At 44.9% G+C, this 21624-nt stretch overlaps 1 protein-coding gene and 1 pseudogene across 4 annotated transcripts in view; both read right to left on the bottom strand.

Annotated features, from left to right (window-relative positions):
* The window catches only part of CFAP54 (cilia and flagella associated protein 54), a 142338-nt gene that overhangs the window by 53464 nt on the left and 67250 nt on the right, over window positions 1-21624 (bottom strand). For all 4 annotated transcript variants that reach the window (XR_015697737.1, XM_087723328.1, XM_087723327.1 and 1 more), the window contains exons 39-44: window positions 15822-16045; window positions 15599-15731; window positions 14606-14690; window positions 7542-7694; window positions 5394-5603; window positions 2515-2602 (exon numbers count right to left, since the gene is read on the bottom strand). Coding sequence is in view for 3 of the 4 variants with exons in the window: in XM_087723328.1 (XP_087579454.1) it covers window positions 2515-2602; window positions 5394-5603; window positions 7542-7694; window positions 14606-14690; window positions 15599-15731; window positions 15822-16045 (893 nt within the window). In the remaining variant the exon portion in view is untranslated. The remainder of the gene's footprint in view (window positions 1-2514; window positions 2603-5393; window positions 5604-7541; window positions 7695-14605; window positions 14691-15598; window positions 15732-15821; window positions 16046-21624) is intronic.
* LOC148044092 (uncharacterized) lies at window positions 11028-12933 on the bottom strand (annotated as a pseudogene).

Raw genomic sequence — 21624 nt, forward strand, 5'->3', positions numbered from 1 at the left:
GCTGACAGGGCAATGTCTCGCCTGCCCTCAGAAATTGCTCTGCGTGCCACCTGTGGCACACATTCCATAGGTTCACTATCACGAGTCTAGGATAACTTGCTGCCACCAGCTTGCCATGGCTAGCTCACTGCCACCAGCTTGCCACCGCCAATTTGCCTCTGACAACTCACCGCCATGAAATTGCTGCACAACTCCACACAGCCAACCACTGTGGGGACAACTCACTGCAGGTGAGGTGGGCAGGTAGGCGAGTGGACAGAGCACAGAGCATATCAGGGAAATCAGTGGGTTTTTTTCCATCTTCATACCTCTTGTTTTTACACAGACCTACAGCTGATACCACCACTGTGCCAAGTGTGAAGATACCACTGTTGATGCTGCTATCATGTCAGGTGTAGAATCACAGCTACTGATGCTGCCACCACATCAAGCATGGAGCTGCTGGTGATGCTGCCACCGTGCTGTGCATGAAGCCATTGCTGCTGCCGCTACCACATTGGGTACATAGCTGCTGTTTCTGCTGGCATGCCAGGTGTGGAGCCTGGCAAGACAGCAGCAGCAACTCTGAGTCCAATATGGTGGCAGTAGTGGGATAAGCCCCCAGCCATCACTACTCCTCACCATCTGCATCTACGCGCTCTGCACTCTTCCCACCTACTCGATCACCCACCTGCCTCTCCCTCTAGCCACTTGTGGCAAGTTGTCCTCGCAGTAAGTTGTCCCACGGTGAGTTGTCCATGTGGATTTGTCCTGCAGCAAGTTGAAAGAGGTGAGTTGGCAGTGGCAAACTGGAGCAGCAAGCTGATGGTGCAAGTCATCTCACTCCATGCATGGAGGGAAGGAGATATCATTTAGCAGGCTGTAACAATTTGCAACTTTCCCTGCCAGCTTTCCTACTGACTTTCTTTGGAAACTGGCAGAGAAGACTGCAAATTATCATCACATGATCATAGGGCACTTGGCCACCAATTGTAATCAAGCAGTTATTTTTGTAAAAAGGTCATCAATTTCTACTGAAGGACCAGGCCATTAACAAGCCACAATACTACTTCCTTTTACCCTGGGGAAGCCACTCCATGCATACATGGACTCCCCCAAATCCACAAAGAGGGAACGCCACTCAGACCAATTGTCAGCGACATCAACTCGATCACCTACATTTTTTCGAATCATCTAATCACTTTATTAGCTTCTCTCATAACCAACACTACCCATCATATCAATGACACACAGGACCTTGTCAACAAGGTTGGAAACTAAAACTCGGTGTGGATGAGACTATAGTTTCTTATGATGTGACTTCACTCTTCACCTTCATTCCAACAATCGAAGCTGTCATAGTAATGAAGAAACAACTGCTACAAGACAGCACATTAGTTGTTAGAAGTAATCTCATCACAGACTACATATGTGCCATGCTGAATTTCTACAGATAAAAGCATGACTACATTATGGGGTCATTTGTGTGGTCCATTGTGGCTAATTTCTACATAGAAAAGGTAGATACCAAACCCTTAAACTCTTTTACAGGAATTCTATCCATTCATGGTATATGTATGTGGAAGATACTTGGATTAAGATTAAAGCACAGGAAAGGGAAGCCTTCACCATCAACTCTGGGTTCAAGTACTGGAAAATGTTGAGGAAAATAGTCTGACTTTCTTGGACTGTGAAATACATTTTAAGGGAGGCAGAAGTCTCAACATTAAAATATATAGAATATTCCCACACAGAGATCAGTATTTTGACTATTTTGATTCTCATCACGCACTGGAGCACAAAATAGGAGTGATCAGAACTCTACCACCAGGCTGGAGGTTTGCCTGCCAGAAAAAAAGGAAAAGAAGAACTAAAATACACAAAGAAAGCCCTCAGAACTTGTGGCTATCCCAACTAGGCCCAGAAAAATATCCAGCAGGAGCTCCTCCATAATAGACAATGAGGAAAACAACAAATGAAGCAAAGTTGTCATTCCATAAATTGCAGAAATATCTGAAAATCTCAGGGAGGATTTTCAACCAATATAACATGCATGCACACTTTAAACCCATGAATACACTAAAGCAGAAGCTTGTCCACCCAAAGATAAAACAAGAAACAAACTGTGATATATGCAATACAATCAGTGAGACATATGCAGAACTGTGCATTGGAGAAACAAAATAACCACTTCACAAATGGATGAGAAGCAAAAGATTTTTTAACAAAAACTAAGGTCGCCTTTTGGGACAATCATGACCGGGATAATTGAGAATTGACAAAAATCAAATAAGGAGAGTAAGAAATTAGTAGTAATTTTATTTTATTTTATTTTATTAATTTCACTCCTTCAAAGGAATGAACAAAACAGAATGGAAGAAAAGGCAAAGAGGAATTTCGAAGAATGAAACCTATTGTTATAATTCTAATGAAAATTGTGACTTTGTATGCCCCATTGATTTCTCTACAATGCTTATACATTTTATTAATTTTACAAGGTGTAGATTGATATAGAAAATGTAAGAATGCTAATACCTTTTGCTTCCTGTGAAAAAGTGCAGATTTCCAAGTTCATGAAAAGCCTGGACTATGAGACCATGCTGATTGTTTCTTTGAAGAGTTTCTGTTTTTCATAAATTTTGAAATTTTGAATATTTAATAGTAAATATATTTAGAGAAAGAAATTTAACACGACTGGTTTAAAATAAATTGCTGTGTTTTTCTATATTAATTAGTCTACCATTTTAGTATACTATCCAATTAGAAAGCTCATGGTAGTACAAAACACATTTCTAAAATACATTTTTAACACTCCACCCACAAGTAAAACAATAATAAACTAACATTTGCCACAATCACCCTATGGGTCAAAGGCCTGTTGAAATAAAGTGGTCTTCAAGGCTCCCCAAAATGAGATTGGAGTTAGGGCTCATCATACTTCCAAATCAATGTATTTGAGTCTGGGTACTATTAAAAATCTGCGTTAGCATTTTTCTTTTCTTTTTCTTTTTTTTAATTTCTTGACATTTCTGTAATACCAGGTTACAAACTATTTTAAAGCCAATTATTTTTGCATTCAAAATGCAAAAATAGTGTACAATATGAAAAAAAAATTATTGTAGGAAATGACACTGAGCCGGAGGGAGGGAGTCAAAAGCATCATCAGTCATGAGTCCTTTTGTGCCCACAAGAGACCTAAATTCAGATTAATGTCAGCATCAGAGAAATCAGGAGATCCAGGAAGTTCAAATGCGTACAAAGATTTATTGTAAGCATACTCTCTCTACAAGAATACAAACTACCGTATTTTCACAACTATAAGCCGCACTGAAAATCCTAAAATTTGATCCAAAACCGGCAGTGCGGCTTATAACCCGGTGAGCTTTATATATGGAAAAAGATCGAAAATCTCTCCCTCCCGATTTTACGCTCAAACTTGAAACTCGCAAGCGAATGACCGCGAGCAGGCACGCACACGTCCCTTGGGTCTCTCCCTCCCTCCTTAGCCGGGAGGCACCAAACTGCGCCCAGCAATCCTCACTTCGTCCTGGTTAAGGGTGGGAGTGTCTGAGACGCCGCTGGGAGAATGTCCACTTTGGGTTGCCGGGACAGCAAATTTCAAGGAAAAACGCAGCTGCTGGAATCGGTGCACCACCGAAAGTTCTCTGGTCTGGCTGCACCCGAGCTGGTGAAGCGCCCTTGCGATCGGAGCAATCGCGCGGCTCACCTGCACTGGCTGTCTCCCTGGCGATAGGCGGGCGGTTGCGAGCACTCCATCAGCTTGGGTGCAGCCTGACCAGAGCCCTTTCTCTTCTCAGAAATGTCTTCTCAGTGGAGCTATAGCAGCCTGCATGCCCCTTTCAGGTACTTTGACACCCCCCCCCCCGGGAGGGAGGGGGCCAGCCAGAGGGGCATAAAGGGAGCCGCAGCTTCTCTGTGAATGGAGGGGAAAGAGTTCGGCTTCTCTCTGCCATTTAAAGGCTGCAGCAGGGAGAATCCCAACTTTTTTCCTCTCCCTCCATTCAGAACGAAACTGCTCCAGCCTCCCCCACCCCCACGTTGCCCAGTAACCCTAACCTTCGCGGTCTTCTCCGCGTTCTCCTCGGGATTGCAATAGATGTCCAGAAGCGACTTTTGGGGCTAATGGGGATTGGATTTCCAGCTCGATAGCCCCTCCCGCTTCTGGATGTCTATTGCAGTCGTGAGGAGCCGAGGAGAGTGTGGAGAAGAGCGCGAAGGTTCTTGGCACTCCGGGAAGCGGGAGAGGCGCGCGGTTTGGTTTATCCTCCCTGGATGTCGCAGTAGCAGCCCCAAACTCACCGATCTCAGTGTTTTTCGCATCGGGGTGTGCTGCAAGAGGGAATGAGTGAAGAGTGAAGACCTTTTCCAGCCAGCGCAAAGGACTCCCCCGGACTTTTTTTGCTGAGCACAGGCCGACGGGCCCGCACCTCCACCACCAGCAATCCGGAAAGGTCTTCACTCACTCTCTCTTGCAGCATGCCCCGATGCGAAAAACACAGAGATCGGTGCACTTGGGGCTGCTGCTGTGACGTCCAGGGAGGATAAACCAAGCCGTGCGCCTCTCCCAGCTGCTTTCACGGCTTCCTGGAGCGCCAAGAACCTTCGCACTCTTCTCCGCTCCTCGTGACTGCAACAGATGTCCAGAAGCATCGGGAAACGTGCAGCTTATAACCCGGTGCGCTTTATATATGGAAAAAGTTTGAAAAATTAACGTTAATTGATACTGCGGCTTAAAATCCGGTGCGGCTTTTGGTCGTGAAAATACGTACTTATAGTCAAAGGAAATTAGCAGGAGTTAAGAATAAAAAGAAATTCAAGTTAGGCTGGACTTAGATCTGTTATGGGCACGAAAGGATTCATGACTGATGATGTATTTGACCCATCCCTCAGGCTCAGCCTATTATCTCCTACATCTCCTCTTGAAATAAAACGGTATTGTTTCAATAATTGCAGAAGCTTTTTTAAGCTTGAAACAGTTTTGTATTCCTGAAACAATTCCACAATGCGTGAATTCAGTGCTTTACACTGTAAGTAACTGTTTCTTAGAATTTTAAAACTGGTTGAACTGGCAATATTTTGCATACCACTAGAACTACATACAGTTTGTAGTGATTTTGCTGGGAAGCCTATTCTCTCTGTCTATTAACTACTGTTAGATTAATCTTAGCAATAGCTATTCAATTTCTCTCTCATCAGAGAGAAAAAAGGAAAGCAAGGTTATTTCTTTGTGTCTACTAGAACTCCAACAGCAGTCCACTGAAACACCAGCTCCTCACTGTTTTCCTCTCTCTGAACTATTTAAAATAATACATTTCTGCAAGCACATGTGTTCAAATTTCTTATCAGATCACACGATAATTCAATGTACGAAATAGAATGGATTATAAACTTACCAATTGTTTGTTCATATGAAGAGATCACTACTGGGACTTTTGACAGGGGAATGGAGTTGCTCTCAATCATGCTGAGGCAAGTAAAACTTTCTTCTGAAAGATCAGGTGGTTCTGGTTCATACGTCAACTCAGCTCCCATAGCAAATGCTACTTTTCCACGTGAAATCTTCTGGTTTGCATATATTTCTGTATTTAATCTTCCAGAAGAGTCTTGTTTTATAAAGTAGATTTAATGAAAACATCTTAGCAGCCCTTACAGATTAGAGATTCTGAGTGTAATATATTATATTATACTATTATTCCAGAGAGATTCGTACTGAAAGTAAATATATTTTACAACATACAGCTGATTTTAATTAAATTTAAGGCACTAGAAAACATCTATACTATCAAATGTTCCCTTTCCTAGGTCTTCTCTTCCCTCACACAAATTTCCTTTCTTTTTCTCATATTTGGAACAGATAATATACCATTGTTATATTCATGATTTACATTAACCAATGGAATAAAGTAAAAAGTAATTTTTCAAAATCAGCTGGAAGAAAAAATGATGGAGCCCCATTAAATTCCATCAGAAATAACTAAAGTCCCACGATTATGAACATTTTCAACAACCTTTACAGATTTGATGTTCAAAAGTGTGCAGAGCAACAACTGCATTCAACAGCCTTCAGTCCAGCTCTACCACCTCCAGGGAGCTACATTCTTCTAGGCTTGGGTAAAAAGAGGCCCTTCTTGACATTTTTTCCTATCAGGCCAGGGGTGGTTCCAGCTGCTGCTACTGCCAGTTTATTCAGGGATCCACTGTGCATGTGCACTTGATGCATGCTACACACCCATGCACAGTACTAAAAAACAAGATAGCACCACTTACAGTGCCACAGAGAGAACCAGTTTGGGGGCATAACAGACCAAGTTACTACCTATTCGGCCGAACCGGTCCGAACTGGTAGGAACCCACCTCTGTATCAGGCCATATATTTGGTCTAGGCTGAATCATTGTTAGGACAGATACAATGGGTTGAACATTATGGGACAGAATGGAAATGGAATGATTGGTAGTGGCTATGTTATTTTTTGTGCTATTTTTTAGTTTATGTGTCTGGAAGAACCTTGCAATAATATCACAGTGAAGAGGAAGTGATTTGTGCGCATACATAAATTACACAAGAATTCCTGGATGTAGGTGCAATGTTTTTTCTTTACATAATATGCTTCAATCATTTTTCGAACAGTTCTTAGAGATCTCTTGTCTGGCTCTTTTACCAGTACCTTATCCCTGTTATTTAAGAAGGTTGAGTTTATTACTTGAAAAAAGCAATGAAATTTTTAAACTTAAAATTTTCAAATAATACCATTACCAAAAAATTCCCTTTATAAAAAGTCAAAATTTACCTGATATTTTTGTAAAACATTACTTGAGGAATTATAAACTTTAAAGTGTTTTTGTAAACGAGTCTGAGAGATATAATTATATAAGACTCTGCCATTCTACTGATGGAATGGCATTTGGTTATATCTTTCAGGAACATATACAACAAATATAAACCGATTTACTAAACTGCTTTGTTCCTATGCATATCAGCCAATACCTAAGAAATTGGTTTTTGGAGAAAACTGCTAATTCAATCAGGTTAAGCAAATTTTAAACTTTTGGAAGTTATATTTCTCATTTTAGGCATTTATTGTCATGCTGTTTTTAAAGGCGAGCTGAAAAAAAACCTGATTTCTTTGGGGTTCTTAATTTCAAATTGTGCCAATATAATTTATATAAACATGTAGTAAATAGGATGGTACATATTTTTACTATATTATTATTAGAAATACTTCAGTTTGCTTCTTATATCAATATGAAAATTAATTCATCAGACATATATACACAATAGCATGTAGCTAAAGTTTTATTACAATTCTAATAATTATTAGATAGTGTGGAATGTTTAAATAGAATTGTCAAAAAATTAAAACATTCTAAAATCAAATCTCTCTCCCTCTCTCTCTCTCTCTTTCTCTCTGTCTCTCTCTCCTGTTTGTGTGTGTGTGTATTCATACTTAACACACATATGCACACATTTTTTTTCAATATTTGACTTTTTACAGTTTATTTACAGTTATATATACATCCGATTTCTACTGAGAGGTACTCACCTCGCACATGAGCAAGAAATAAAGAAAGCAATTTCCTGCTGTATTTAAGGGCTCTACTGTGGTTCTTTGATTTTTCCAGTGTTTCTCTAAAACATTTTAGCGTATCCATCACATCCAGAGGAACAGAAAATAATGATCTTGTTTGACTGATACCTTTAAAGAACCCAAGGTTATTTTAATAAACTCTATGTCTCAGTAACAAATGTGTAATATACAAAAGTAAAATTGTTTATTGAAACTAGTAGTAATTTACTCAAACTACTAGTAGAGTATCTTTATTACAGTCATGGATCAACTTACAAAGTTCACACATAGACATGGTTCAAATTGGAAAAAGCTATACATATAAGGAGTAGAATTCTAAAAAAGCCCTGAACTCAAAAGTGGAAGGTTTTGAATTGGGCGTTGGTTACTTACCTGATACGCCCTTTCTCGGTACAGTGGAGACATCATCCAGGCATGGGTATGACTCCGTCAGGATCCAATCGGACTGGGTCTACAAGCTTTAAAGGCACGCTAGATGAAGGCGTGACTTGTAGACCAATGTGTAAACAGTCTCAGATGATAGATATTATCTCTTAAGGCAAGAACAGAGAAAATTCAAGGAGTAAGGCATACAAAAAGGGTGAGGCTGGATGATGTCTCCACCGTCCCGAGAAAGGGCGTATCAGGTAAGTAACCAATGCCCATTCTCCTAGTAGGTGGAGACTTCATCCAGGCATGGGACATACCGAAGCCCAATCTGTCCCATCAGGAGGGTCCTGAATAGAATTTAAGAAGCCTAAGTAGAGACCACTCACTGCAACACGCGCCGGCCGAATGAAACGTCAGCTGAGGCATATCTGTCGAGCCTGTAGTGGCAGATAAACTGAGATATAGTAGTCCACGTGGCCACCCGGCAAATTTCCTCTAATGAAGCTTGAGATGACCAGGCAGCAGAGGTGGCCGCACTGTGGATGGAGTGTGCCGTGATATTGGGTGGAACAGGCAGGGAGAGAGCGGAGTAGGCTCTAGAAATAGCAGCTCATACCCAACGACCAATGTCAGAAGAAGAGGCCTTGGAGCCTTTCTTATCTCCTGGCTGGAATTTCACAAACAGAGCCTCAGACCGTCCGAAAACAGCAGTTCATTTAATATAAACGGGCAGAGCACGTCGCACATCAAGGTAATGCCACTTATGTGCCAGTCGATGAGATGGTTGAAGGCAAAAGTCGAGAAGCACCAGAAGCATACAGAATTTACCTAAGGCACAAAAGCTGGATCAAGGTGGAGAACGACCTTATCTGGATGCAAGATGCATAAATCCTGTCTGATTGACAATGCCGCCAACTCGGAAATACGCCTCGCCGAGATTATGGCTACAAAAAAAACCACTTTTAAGGTTAAGTCATATAAGGACGCAGAATTTAAAGGCTCAAAAGGAGTCTGAGTCAAAATGTCCAGGACTTTGGATAAATCCCAAGTCGGGAACCTGTATATTGTCGGTGGTTTGATGTTTGTGGCATTCTCAAAAAGTGACAGATAAGCGGGTCATGAGAAAGGGGCTGAGTGGAACCTAATGATAGGATGGAGGCCAGGGCCGCAACCTGGTGATGGAGAGTGTTTGGCAAGAGTCCTAGATCTAGCCCTCGTTGCAGGAACTGGAGAATATTAGGGATAGAAGCCTGTAAGGGAACAATGTCCTTCCGATAGCACCAGAGAACTGCATCCAAGTGGCATCGTAAATGCGGTTAATAGAAGAGCGCCTGGAAGCCTGAATTGTGTGAATAACATCTGTGGATAGATTGGCAGTCCTTAGAGCCCCCGCTCAATCTCCAGGCGGTTAGTCGTAACCAAGGAAGGTCAGGATGTTAGAACGACCCCTGAAGGAGCAGAGAGGGAAACTGGGGAAGTTGCCATGGAGGAGCTACCGAAAGGTTCAGTAGGTCGGCAAATCAAGGTCTGCAGGGCCAGCGAGGAGCAATCAGGATCAGTTCCGCCTCCTCTATCAGCATTTTCCGTAGTACCCACTGTATGAGAGGAGTTGGGGGGAAAGCATACAGAAGGCCTGGAGGCCACTCGCATCTCAGAGCGTTGACGCCCTCTGCCCCTAGTGTCGCATAGCACTCAAAATACCTTGGCAGTTGATTGTTGCTCTGGGACGTAAAGAATTGAGAACTGGAAGGCCATACCTAACCGTCACTTGTTGAAAGATTCGCCGATGCAGGCTCCACTCTGCTGGGTCGATGTGCATGCGGCTGAGGTCGTCTGCCTGAGTGTTCTGGACCAAGATGTGCTTGGCCCAGATTGACAATAGGTGGGTCTCCGACCAGGACCCCAGTTGGAAAGACAAAGTCATTAGACATCGGGATCTCGTCCCCCCCCCCACCTTGCCGATTTATGTGCGCTTTGGCGGTGGTTATGAGAGCACTATTCCAAGGCAGGAGAGAGCCACCAGCGGAGGGACCGGCTTACCACTGAGATGAACCTTGTGCATCGAGCAACTGCAGTCTGTCTTTTGATATGGTAGCAGAAACTATTGAAATAGGTGACTATGGAACCTGGCCCATGGAACGATGTTGAAAGTGGACACCATTTTTCCCAGGAGTTGTGACATGAGTTGTGGATGAGAGGAATCTTCGGGTGCCTCTGATGGATGAGACTAGATTGCGAATGCTCACCTGCCTTTCTGGTGATAAGAAGACCTGTTCCAGAGAGGTGTCTATCACTGCCCCTAGGTGCGTGAGGCGGGTCGTGAGTTGCAGATGACTTTTTTTCAAGTTAACCAGAAATCCGTGTTCTTCCAGTGTCTGAAGAGTGATATGGACGTCTCTGTGTGCTTGGTGCGGGGGTCTGGATAGCAACAAAATATCATCAAGGTAACAGAGAATTCTGACCGGCATAGTTCTAAGATGGGCAGCCAGCGCAGCCAGGATTTTGGTGAAGACCCTCGGGGCAGAGGACAAGCCAAATGGGAGGGCACGGTATTGAAAATAATTCCCCGCATAGGAGAAACAGAGGAATTTCCTGTGATCTGGGAAAATAGGAATATGGAGGTATGCCTCTGTTAGGTCCACCGAGGAGAGGAGGTCATTAGGCCGAATGGTCTCCAAGATGTATAGCAGAGAATGCATTTTAAACCTCCTGTAAACTATAAATTTGTTTAGAAATTGGAGGTCGAGGATTGTCCTCCAACCCCCCGAAGACTTAGGCCCTATAAAGAGACGGGAATAAAAAACCTGCCCACAAAGATCAGAGGGCACCTCCTCAATGGCCTGAATTTGGAGGAGATGGCCAATTGCGAGTTCGACCAGATGTCTTTTGGTAATGTCTCTAGAAACCGGACATAGTACAAAAGTCTGCGGGGGACTGGAGAGAAACTCCAGGGCAAGGCCAAATCGGATGATATGCCTGATCCAGGCATCGTTGGTGATGTCGTCCCAACGATCGGCGAAGGCCGAAAGACGGCCCCCAATTGGGAGGTCCCCGATGGAATTATTTCTGCTTTCAGAAGGAACGGTTGGAGCTGCCCTTGAAGGGCTTTCTGTAGGAGAAACGCTGGGAATTTCTGCTGGATCTGTCCTGAGACAAAGGACCCTGTCTTGGGGGAGCCTGGTGTTGAGGACGGGGGTAGGCAAATCCCCCGTCCGTCCCTCGAAAGGATGACCTATGGAAAAAAGAAGAGGGTTTAGAATCTGTTTTGCAACTGGCAGAAGGAATCATCTTTCGCTTGTCCTTGGACTCTACTAAGAGAAGTTCCAAAGACAGGCCAAAGAGGAGACCAGGAGAAGAAGCTAAATGCCACTTTGCTCTGGCCTCTGCTTGTCATTGTTTCAGCCATAAAAGACACTTTGTGGTGACTAATGACGCCATTATCTTGGAGGAAAAACGAGTCATATCCAGAGAAGCATCCACCGCATATTTCATAGCTGCTTTGAGCTTGTTGATGTCCTGATGAGCACAGGAATCAGCAGGAGGAATTCTGTTCTGCAGCTACTTCAGCCAACCGAGAGCCACCCTGTTGAAAAAAGAGGCAGAAGAGGCAGCCCGAACAGCCCATGCAGATGACTGATGTCCTTTAACTAACGAGTGTTCAAAACGTTTGTCCTCAGGACAAAGAGTGTCTTCTGGAGCATTAGAGGCTGCATTAAGCGACAAAAGAGAAACCACAGGTAGGTCGATGGAAGGGACTTCCAAAAGCTTAAGAGAGCTCTGGATTGACATTGTACAATTGTTTGTCCAGTGTAGAAGGGAGAGGTCCCGCCCCCGGAGATGCCCACTGATTTTGAATTAGTTCCAAGAACAGTTTTGGGGAAGGAACCACATCCTTTTCGACAGGTAGGCATGAAAAGAGTGGATCTGTGGGGTCAGACTTGTCAACCTCTGTAGTCGAGGATGGTTTGGAGGCCGGAATGCCAGAGACCTTTTTGGCCTTGAATAAGAGGGAGCGAAACAGGGCAGGTTTGAATAGACCCACTAAGGCCAAAGGGGCAGGAGTCAAGTCCTCATCTTCCAAAAGATCGGAATCATGGGTTACCTGTTCCTCAGATTCAGCAGCAGAAGGCTGAGGAGTACTTCCAGCAGCAGTCCCTTTAGAATGGGAGGAGTGGCCCTTGTTTGACTTATTAGAACACTGAGGGGTGGTAGCAGCAGGGCCCCGATGTTGAAGGCCTGCAGCAATCCCTCGTTCAATAGCCGCTGCTATGATGTCAGCCATATCATTAGGATTGACAGTAATAGGTCTGGGGGATGGAGAAACCACATCTATATCCGGGGTGACACTACCATCCTCTTCGGAATCATACTCCCCATGAAAGCCAATCCCATCCTCAGGGTTCAAGGGGGAAGCAGGAGTGGAGATATCCCCATCAGTATCAGTAGAGAGCTCTTCAGGAGGATTGATCATTACTTGAAGAGAAACCAGTAGTGCAGAGATAGGAACAGTGCAATGCTTGGTCTTAGATGTGGCCTTTCATGGGACAGAATCTGAGGCCTTGTCACTGTCTGAAGCAGGGGTAGTTACATTTGGGGCCTCGTGAGATGGAACAGTCTTAGGGACCTTAGCAGGCTTGGTTGTAGGTGGCTGAGAAGCAGTGGTTCTTTTTTTGCTGCTATGCTCAGAAGGGACTGAAGGAGAAATAATGGCTGGAGAAGGTGGATTATCCCCCTGTGTAATAGTGGTCTCATTGATTGACATTACTCACAGTTGAGGAGAGCACCTAAAATGGTCGCCGCAGCTTCCCACCAAAACAAAATGGCCACCAGAGTAGATAGGGCCCTGAGGAAGGACTGAGGGAGCGAACCAAGAAGTCGGCTATTTCGCTAATTAAATGGCCACCTGATGGTCAATCCAGAAGCCGACATCGCTAACCGGAGCGAAGAAGGTGATCGGAAAGAATTTATGTCCCTCGGCAGCTCACCCAACGAAGGGCTGCTCTGAGGTGACAAACACGAGCAGTGGTGTGCGAAATGCCCTGCGCTCCAGTGGCTTCTCTGGCAGCGCGGCTACAGCAATCTCCTGTGGTTTTTCAAGCGGCGCAGCTGCAGCGATGTCAAAAAAATGTTAGAGCCTGAGGGAAACCTGGTAGGCTCGCTGCTGAATCTCTGCACAATGGCAAGCACGAGATAGAGGAGGGTTGAAGCCCTCAGAAGGCTATGAGCCTCCAATCAGCCGAATAAAGAGCCAAATGAGTTAAATTTGAAGAAAGAAGCCAATTAAAGAAATTTAGAAGTTTTTTGAAGAAAGTTAGATTAAGAACGACTTAATTAGACAGGAGAGAAACACAGACAAAGCTAATCCAAGGATCAACTGAGTCTAAGATGGGAGGAGGAGCTTCATGGGCGTGCCTTTAAAGCTTGTAGACCCAGTCGGACTGGATCCTGACGGAGTCATACCCATGCCTGGATGATGTCTCCACCTACTAGGAGAATATTATATATCCAGACGAAATCCACACTAGAAACGATAAAATTATTGCAATTGATCAGATGGTGAAAATGAAATCAGCTTGAGAGCAATGGTCAGTGTCAATTTGTCTGGAGATGGAATTTGTGGCAAGAGTAAATGCATCATGTGGAGGGAATATCAATCTTCAATAGAATGTCTAAGTGATTTGGAATGATCACTGAAACAAATTTGGAAATATAACAGGAAAAGAATCTATTGGGCTGAGTGGATGCTTCATGCATGATACTACATCCTGTATCTTAGTTGCTTCTCTCAGATGTAACATGTTTCCAGTAATATAAAATGAAGAATAATTCTGTTGAATATTCAGTTAGTGCCAGTGGAATGTAGAAATAATGTATAATTGGGTGTTTTTTTTAAAGACATTTGGGGGGGGGGAGGCAGATAACTTGTGTATAATTGTTAGACAAGATCTCCCCAGAATTCCCAATTTCTATCAAAAGATCAATGCTATATTTAACTGTAGAGGAAGTATATCTACAACACACGCTCTTCTGATGTATGAAAACAACAGTTCTCCCACACCAAACTGATTTGCTCCCTTAGCTCACGGAATGTTCCAATCATACTCAATGAATAATCAAACACCTCCATTCTCTACTTCCATCCTTGTCTTGCCTCTTCCCTCTCTTTAACTGGATAATTTGTCCATTAGGGCAATAACAGCTTCTACTCTCAACACCTTCCAGAAGTTTATAAAAGCCTCACTGAACTGAAAGACTTGAGTGTAGGAGTGTTATATTAATTGTGATACTTAAACTGTAAATATATGTTTTGTTTTCTTTAATATATCTTACTGTTCTTGTTGAATTATTTGAAGCTATTAGTTTATACACAATCCAGAACAACCTGACTGAATCCATTTTTGTTAGTGTTAACTCAATAGCTATAATATAGAACACCTACATATTGGTTTTACAAGTATCTTATAAAGATAAAATAATATATAAATATGTTTTACTTAATATACCAAATCTATGCAACAAATATAACTTGCATATGCTTGAAACAAACAATTTATCCATCCATAAAAATAATCCAAAAGAACACAAACATTTAATTATCCCAAAGAGCTCTGAAACTTTTAAAGAATATATCTTTAAACATATCTTCATACCTAAATGATCAAAATGTTCAACAGTTGGTCCTTTCCAATTTGTAGCAGCATACAGGTTTTTTGCAACAAAGGTTCTGCAGCATACCTTAAGAGAGTATTTTCTGATACAGTTAACAGCCTTTTCAATTAAGGGGACCAGGTTAAGTAGACTAATCTTCTTAAACATTTAAAATTAGACTCTGAAAATCGGTCACTATTATTTACATTTTCAAAAATCAGAGAAATAATAAAAGCCAATTTTCATTATCTAGAAAGGATTATCTTCACAAGAAAAACTAAACAAAAAAATAGGACATTCTTATTAACAGGATGTGCATGAACACCAGTACAGTATTCCCTTGGGACAAGACTTTTCAGAATTTAGTCTTACAAACTCTCATACATAGTAATCTGACCTGAACTTCCCAACTAATCAGAACTCACAATTCTATCATTGCCATGCTGCTCTATGGTGTCAGCTCTCTTCACTCTATCTAACCAAGCTGGAAATCAAGGAGATATGCATGGTCCCAAACTGGTAATCGGTAACTTGTTGCTTAGCACCGTAGCATTTTATCCCCACCAAGTGATACGGAGGATAGGACTGCTTTTCCCAGTCAAGAAAAAAAAATTACCTGTGAGCTAATTCTGTTCTTAAAATACATTTGAGGTTCAGGGAAATAAGTTTTATTAAATAATGAAAAATGGCAGAGAAAGAAGTTGACTCATATGGAATGCCTATTAAGCCTGCCCTCTTTACTCACTGACCAGCCTGACAGTCAGGGTGGATCTTCTTGTTAGAAAATGAGATTTAAAACCTACCCATTTGCTCTAGGAAAAATAACTTTAGATTACATACCATTTTTGTTAAGTTACGAGGAACTTTAATCTGCCCAAAATCTTTTTTTAGGCAGTCCAATACATAACTAAAGATTAAATTCTTATATTTTTAAAAACTTTTGACCCAAATTTCAATTACAAGGTTTTTTTTCTTTATCATCTAAAATACTTTACCTTGTCTCCAGTATTAATGATTAATTGTTCTAAGCAAGACTGTGCATTATCTGATTCACGGAGTTGTTTTTTTTCCTGTAGCTGTCTCTGGGCAAATACCAACACAGGAGTTATTTGCTCCGTATATCTCTCACTAGAAAAAGTTAAATGATTTTTTTAAAATAAATATTGTTATTTTAATTTTTTTTTAAATTCTTTCCCAAAGTCACTTTGTGTTACTTACTGTGTAATTGTGTTAAACTGCATAGCTATGTAAACTAGTGATTCCCATTTCTTCAAACGAAACAGAAACTCAAGAGTTTGCAGAATGAAGTGGCGTATTCCATGGAAATCTATAATGTTCACATCGTCAAGGGGATGTTCAAAAGAAAGGTTGGAACCACCTTCATCAATAGTAATGCCTCCTATGCAGCTTGGAACACCAAAATTTCCCTTGGGCTCAATAATCTGTAAATTTAAACAGAGATCATAATATCCTATCTCATTTTTGCAGCCAAATCATCATATAAATCAAGTACAAATCCAACTAGCACTTCTAATTACGTAAATTTTCTTTACATTGTATCAAGCATATTGTTCATAACCATTTCAATTTTTAATAATATTGCATATGTCTCTGATTTACATTAATATCAAACTCATAACAATATTTTTTGTTAGTCTTTGATATTTACTAACATAAGTCTCCTCTCTGAAGATATAGATCTCTCCCTTTAACAAATACCGTCGCCATGTTAATTATACTGGATGCTAGAATATGAGCATCTCAGAGAGACAGCCTGGTCCTTGTGTATAGTGAAGCAGATAGGTAATATCCGTACCTAAGATGGCATTAACAAGGAAAGATGTTTCATATTTTTCATGAAACCCATGTTGAGCAGATCTATCAAGACTGTTTAATTCAGCAAGTTAATTCCTCCAACTATAATGATTCCTAGACAAAGACAGAGGAAGTGGCATACATTCTAATGCACAAATTCAGAACTTCTAGTTGCACAAATATTGCATTCTCCAGTGCACTGCTCGGAGAGTCCAATGCTGGGTTAACACAGCCTATCTGCCCTTGGACTGAGTGACGTTTTTAGTTGACCACGCCTTCCTTTGCCTCTGCATGCTCAGTTCGAAAACTCAGTCCGCCCGTTAGGACTGTTTTGGGAGAGCTCCAGTCTAAGTTCAGATAGGCTGGAAAGTTTCCCACTTTGGACCACGTTTGGATTCTCATATTAGAGAAAATTATATCTGTTGCAAGAACTGTCAAAGATTTGAGGTTTGTGTCGCTTTAAGAGAGCACCCGGGCTTCCCTGCAGTTGCTGGTCGCAAGCGCTCCAGGGGACTGTAATCCCTTGCCCAGCAGAGGCTGGTGAGCGGCAGGAGCGGCAGGGGCGGTGGCAGACCTTCCCCAGCTGAGCCCCAGAGAAAAATTCCCTCAAACGGAGGTTTGGGAGCCTGCAGGCCTTCTAACTAGGGGCCATTCAGCTGCTCAATTCTGCCCGGCAACAGCATCAACGGTTGGAACCTTCGCACGCTTTTCGGGCTGTCAGGCTAAAAACAGCGGGAGGAGGCTGCACGCACAGCCGCCGCCATTTTGAATCGCTTCAAAGCGCGTTGAGGAGAAGGAGAACGCGCGGCTCGTGTGGAGAGCTGATTCCTCCAGCCTTGCCTTCGGAGAAAGCAGAGAAGCGGAGAGCCCAGGCAGCCCAAGCGAAGCCACAGCCAGCCCTCAGCGACCGCAGAACGCCACAAGGAGGCTGGGGACTAGCCTGGGGAGCCAGCTAGTCTCTCCCTCCTGAGAGGAAGATAAGTCTCAGGGAACCGAGGGCAGTGGGAGGAAGGAATCCGACCCCCAGGCGACCCTTCCCTCCTGAAGATTCTGCGAGCACATTTGAGCCTCAACGGCCAGCCCGTGCCCATCCCAGCTCCAGCTACCTTCCAGGCCTCGTGGGGACCTGAAATGGCAGAGGAATGCAGGGAGGCCTTAGGGGAACAGGCAGGGCCCTCCAGCAAACGCAGCAAGCTGGATCCCTCTGTGAAAAAAGGCAAAGGGCACAAGGGCTCAATTGAAAGGTCTTCCCCAAGAGCCACAGTGGATCCCAGGGAGGTTTCTAGGCCCCATCAGCCAGAACCTAGCCCAGACCATCGCAGCAGGGAGTCAGCTTCCCCTGATCGTGAGGCCCAATCCCCTGGGGACAGTGAATTCTTGTCTGGGGATGACTATAGGTCCAGAAAACCATCTCCAGAAGCTTCTTGGGGGTACCCCGACTCCCCTAGCTCCTCCATTGGAGAGGAACGAGATTCTATCCAGGATTCCCAGTGTGGGAAGGGTGAATCCAGCTCAGGCAGGCCTAGCCATTGCAGGCCCAGTAAGCAGAAACTGAAGAGGGGTAAAGGCCCTGCTCTTTCTGATGAAATGAGGGAGGTAATTTCCTTAGCCATTTCCCAAGGGATAGCTGAAGGCATTAAGCACAGGGGCTCTCGCAAGGGCAAGGGCCCAAAGGAAAAGCGCAAGCCTAAGGCCTCCACTTCCAAGGAGCCTGTATCCTCCTCTCCATCTTCCAGCCCATCTCACTCTGGGCTTTCAAGTTCTGAGCAGGAAGAAGGGGAAATTTTCGTGCTTTCTGAAGACAAAAACCCTACCCCTGACAAACCAGCATTCACTGGCCTGTTTAAGCCGTCATTATTCAAATCAATCTTACACAAGGCCATGACGGCTATAGAGTTAGGCCCCACTTCCAGGCCTGAGGCCTCTCAGGCTTCCACATCCAGGGATCACAAGCATGGCTTATTCAAAAAGACAATAGAAACTCCTGAGATTATCCCTGTGCCTGACCTCTTTATGGACGCTATACAGCGCCAGTGGCTACAGCCAGGCACGCTAACCAACCCCAGTGGGGGGGACAGAGCACTGTATGCCCTGGAGGGGAAAATGGAGGATATCCTGAAATTCCCTGAAGTAGATGCCCCAGTTGTGTCTCTAACTTCCAACTCAAACCTGCCAGCTGAGCTCCTAGAGGGACTAAAGGCAGAAGATAAGAGGTCAGAAAAGGCGTGTCAGAAAACACACATGGCATCTGCCTGGGCCATTAAGGCATCCACCTCTGCCTCTTTCTTTATCAGGGCCACCTTATTCTGGCTGCACCAACTCAGGGCTAGGCCACCACCCAGGAAGTCTAGATGGCGCCATGAGCTAACCAAAATTATTACCGATGTCGAGTATTCGGCGGATGCCACCTTGACAGCAGCCAAATTCTCATCCAGAGCTCTCGCTTCCAATATCACTTCACGCCGCCTCTTATGGCTTAGACATTGGCAAGCCGAAATGAAAGCCAAGTGGAAGCTGGCATTGGCCCCATTTAAGGGAGGCCTTCTGTTTGGAGAGGCCCTGGACAAGTTTGTCACCGAAACCAAAGACAAACGCAAGATACTTCCTGCAACCCTTAAGAGGGGTGACCGGAAAGGGGCGGGGTCTTTTCGTAAGAGACCTTACAGGAGTCAGGAAACAGGGCAATCCTCTCACCCTTCCTCCTACCAGAGACCCTTTCAGGCAGGGGGGATAGGCACCAAGACAGACCCTTCGGTGCTCGTGCCAACCAATCCCAGTCTTCCTTTCGGAGAACATTCGGAGGAGGAGGAAACAACAGTGGTAGCTCCCGTCCTTTTCGTAAAGGAAAGTGACGGTCGCAGGGATCCTCCCATCGGGGGTCGGCTGCGGCTGTATGCCGACAGGTGTGAGGAGATAACATCGGACAAGTGGGTCCTCAACACCATTCGGAGGGGCCTTGTCCTGGACTTTCTAACCTTTCCTCAGAGAAAGTTTCTCCACTGTCCTACCCCCAGGAACCCAGAGAAGAGGGAGCGCATGAGAGCAGAAATCCGCCATCTCCTAGAGATAGAGGCGATAGAGGCCTACCTGCATGTCCCCATCCATGTGGCCCACAGGTGGTTCCTGAGGTTCTGTTCGGAAGGGAAGCATTTCCAATACAGGGCACTTCCCTTCGGGCTATCATCTGCACCCAGAACATTCACCAAAATTCTGGCAGTGCTAGCGGCTCATCTCCGCAGTCATCCGGTTCGTCTGGAATGTTATTTGGACGATGTAATTATTCATTGTCTCACTTCCAAGCAGGCACACCACGATGTTTCTCTAACTGTGCAGACCCTGCAGCACCATGGCTTCTCTGTCAACATGGAGAAGAGCCAGTTCTGGCCGTTCACCTGTATACAGCACCTGGGTGCAGTCATCAACTCCACCTCCTGCCAGGTATTCCTTTCTCCAGATCGGCTGTCCAACCTGAGATGCAGAGTGAAACACTGCAGCCTTGCCAGGTCGGTACCAATTATCCAGCTGTCCCAGCTCCTGGGGATAATGATATCGTGCCTGAGGGTGGTTCCCTGGGCTCGTCTCCACGCCAGGGAGCTGCAGTGGTTCCTGTTACCCATGCAGAGGGCCAAGATCAGCAACTCACACAGGCGTGTTCGGCTCCCGCGAAAGGTGATCCAATCTCTGGCATGGTGGAGGTCCAAGGCAGTCAAGAAGGGCTGCTTGTTCAAGGAGCCGGAAAGACTAGTTGTCACCACGGACGCCAGTCTCCTGGGGTGGGGCGCCCACTGCGGGTCACCTAGCCCAAGGCCAGTGGACTCAGAGGGAGGCAGCCCACAGCATCAATTGGCTGGAACTGAGGGCAGCTCGCCTCGCACTGAGAAGGTTCTCCGCTCTAGTACAAGGGGCTCATGTACTGTTAATGACAGACAATGTGGCGACAAAAGCGCATATAAACCGACAAGGGGGCACTCGTTCAAAGGCCCTCATGCTCGAGGCGGAAGCTCTGGGCAGGTGGGCGGAACGTCATCTGGCTTCTCTCAGTGCAGATCATATCTCCAGCATAAGCAACCAGGAGGCAGACTGGCTGAGTCGCCAACGCATCGACCACTCGGAGTGGCGCCTGCACCCGGACCTGTTCCAGCAGATCGTGAGGAGATTCGGCAAGCCACAGGTAGACCTGTTTGCCACACACAACAACACACATCTCCCACGCTTCTTCAGTCGCTACCACTCGCCCCAGGCGGAGGGAACAAATGCACTGAGGTCAGTGTGGCCTCGGGGACTTCTGTATGCCTTCCCTCCACTTCCGCTCATTCCTCAGGTGGTGAACAAGCTCCTGGCCAAAAAGGCAGACCTCATCCTGGTGGCTCCCTTCTGGCCCAGAAGGCCCTGGTACGCAGACCTGGTCAGTCTCTCAGTTCAGAGACCGTGGAGAATCCCTCGGGACCAAATTTCCCTCAGCCAAGGGGCCATCACCCATCCGGAGCCCCAGTGGCTACAGCTAGCCGTTTGGCACTTGAGGGGGAGCTCCTGAGAAAGCAGAAGTTCTCTGACCAGGTCATTCGAACAATCCAAGCGTCCAGGAGGCCTTCTATTACTAGAATCTACAATGCCACCTGGGCCGCATTCTCACAGTGGTGCAAGACTAGAGACATAGAGGCTTCATCAGCCTCGATCCCTCAGACCCTAGACTTTTTGCAGGAGGGTCTGGATAAGGGTCTTGCGGTCAGCACCCTTAGACGTCAGGTTGCAGCGCTGTCTACTATCCTGGCTAGGGGCTCTTCTCGCTCTCTGAGTCAACATCCTCAGATCAAGAGCTTTCTCAAGGGAGCTGCGAACATCAGCCCTCCAGCTGTTCACCGGTATCCGTCATGGGACCTTACATTTGTGCTTAAGGCTCTGACAAAAGCCCCATTTGAGCCTTTGAGAAAGACCAGTCTGCGCCACCTTACCATCAAAACTGCCTTCCTGGTGGCTATTACATCCGCTCGCAGGGTATCCGAGCTGGCAGCTCTTTCTGTCAGGGAGGATCTGTGCGTAGTTCACCCGGACAGAGTAATTCTGAGGCTTGATCCGTCCTTTACTCCGAAAATTAACTCTCTGTTTCACAGGATTCAAGAGCTTATTTTGCCCAATTTCTGTCCCCATCCTTCTCACCCTAAGGAGCGTAAGTGGCACAAGTTGGACGTGAGACGAGCCGTGCGCA

The sequence above is a fragment of the Thamnophis sirtalis genome, unplaced genomic scaffold, assembly GCF_051295495.1.
Source record: "Thamnophis sirtalis isolate CommonGarterSnake01/CBP01778 unplaced genomic scaffold, rThaSir2_p1.2 scaffold_9, whole genome shotgun sequence".
NCBI classification, from domain to species: Eukaryota; Metazoa; Chordata; class Lepidosauria; order Squamata; family Natricidae; genus Thamnophis; species Thamnophis sirtalis.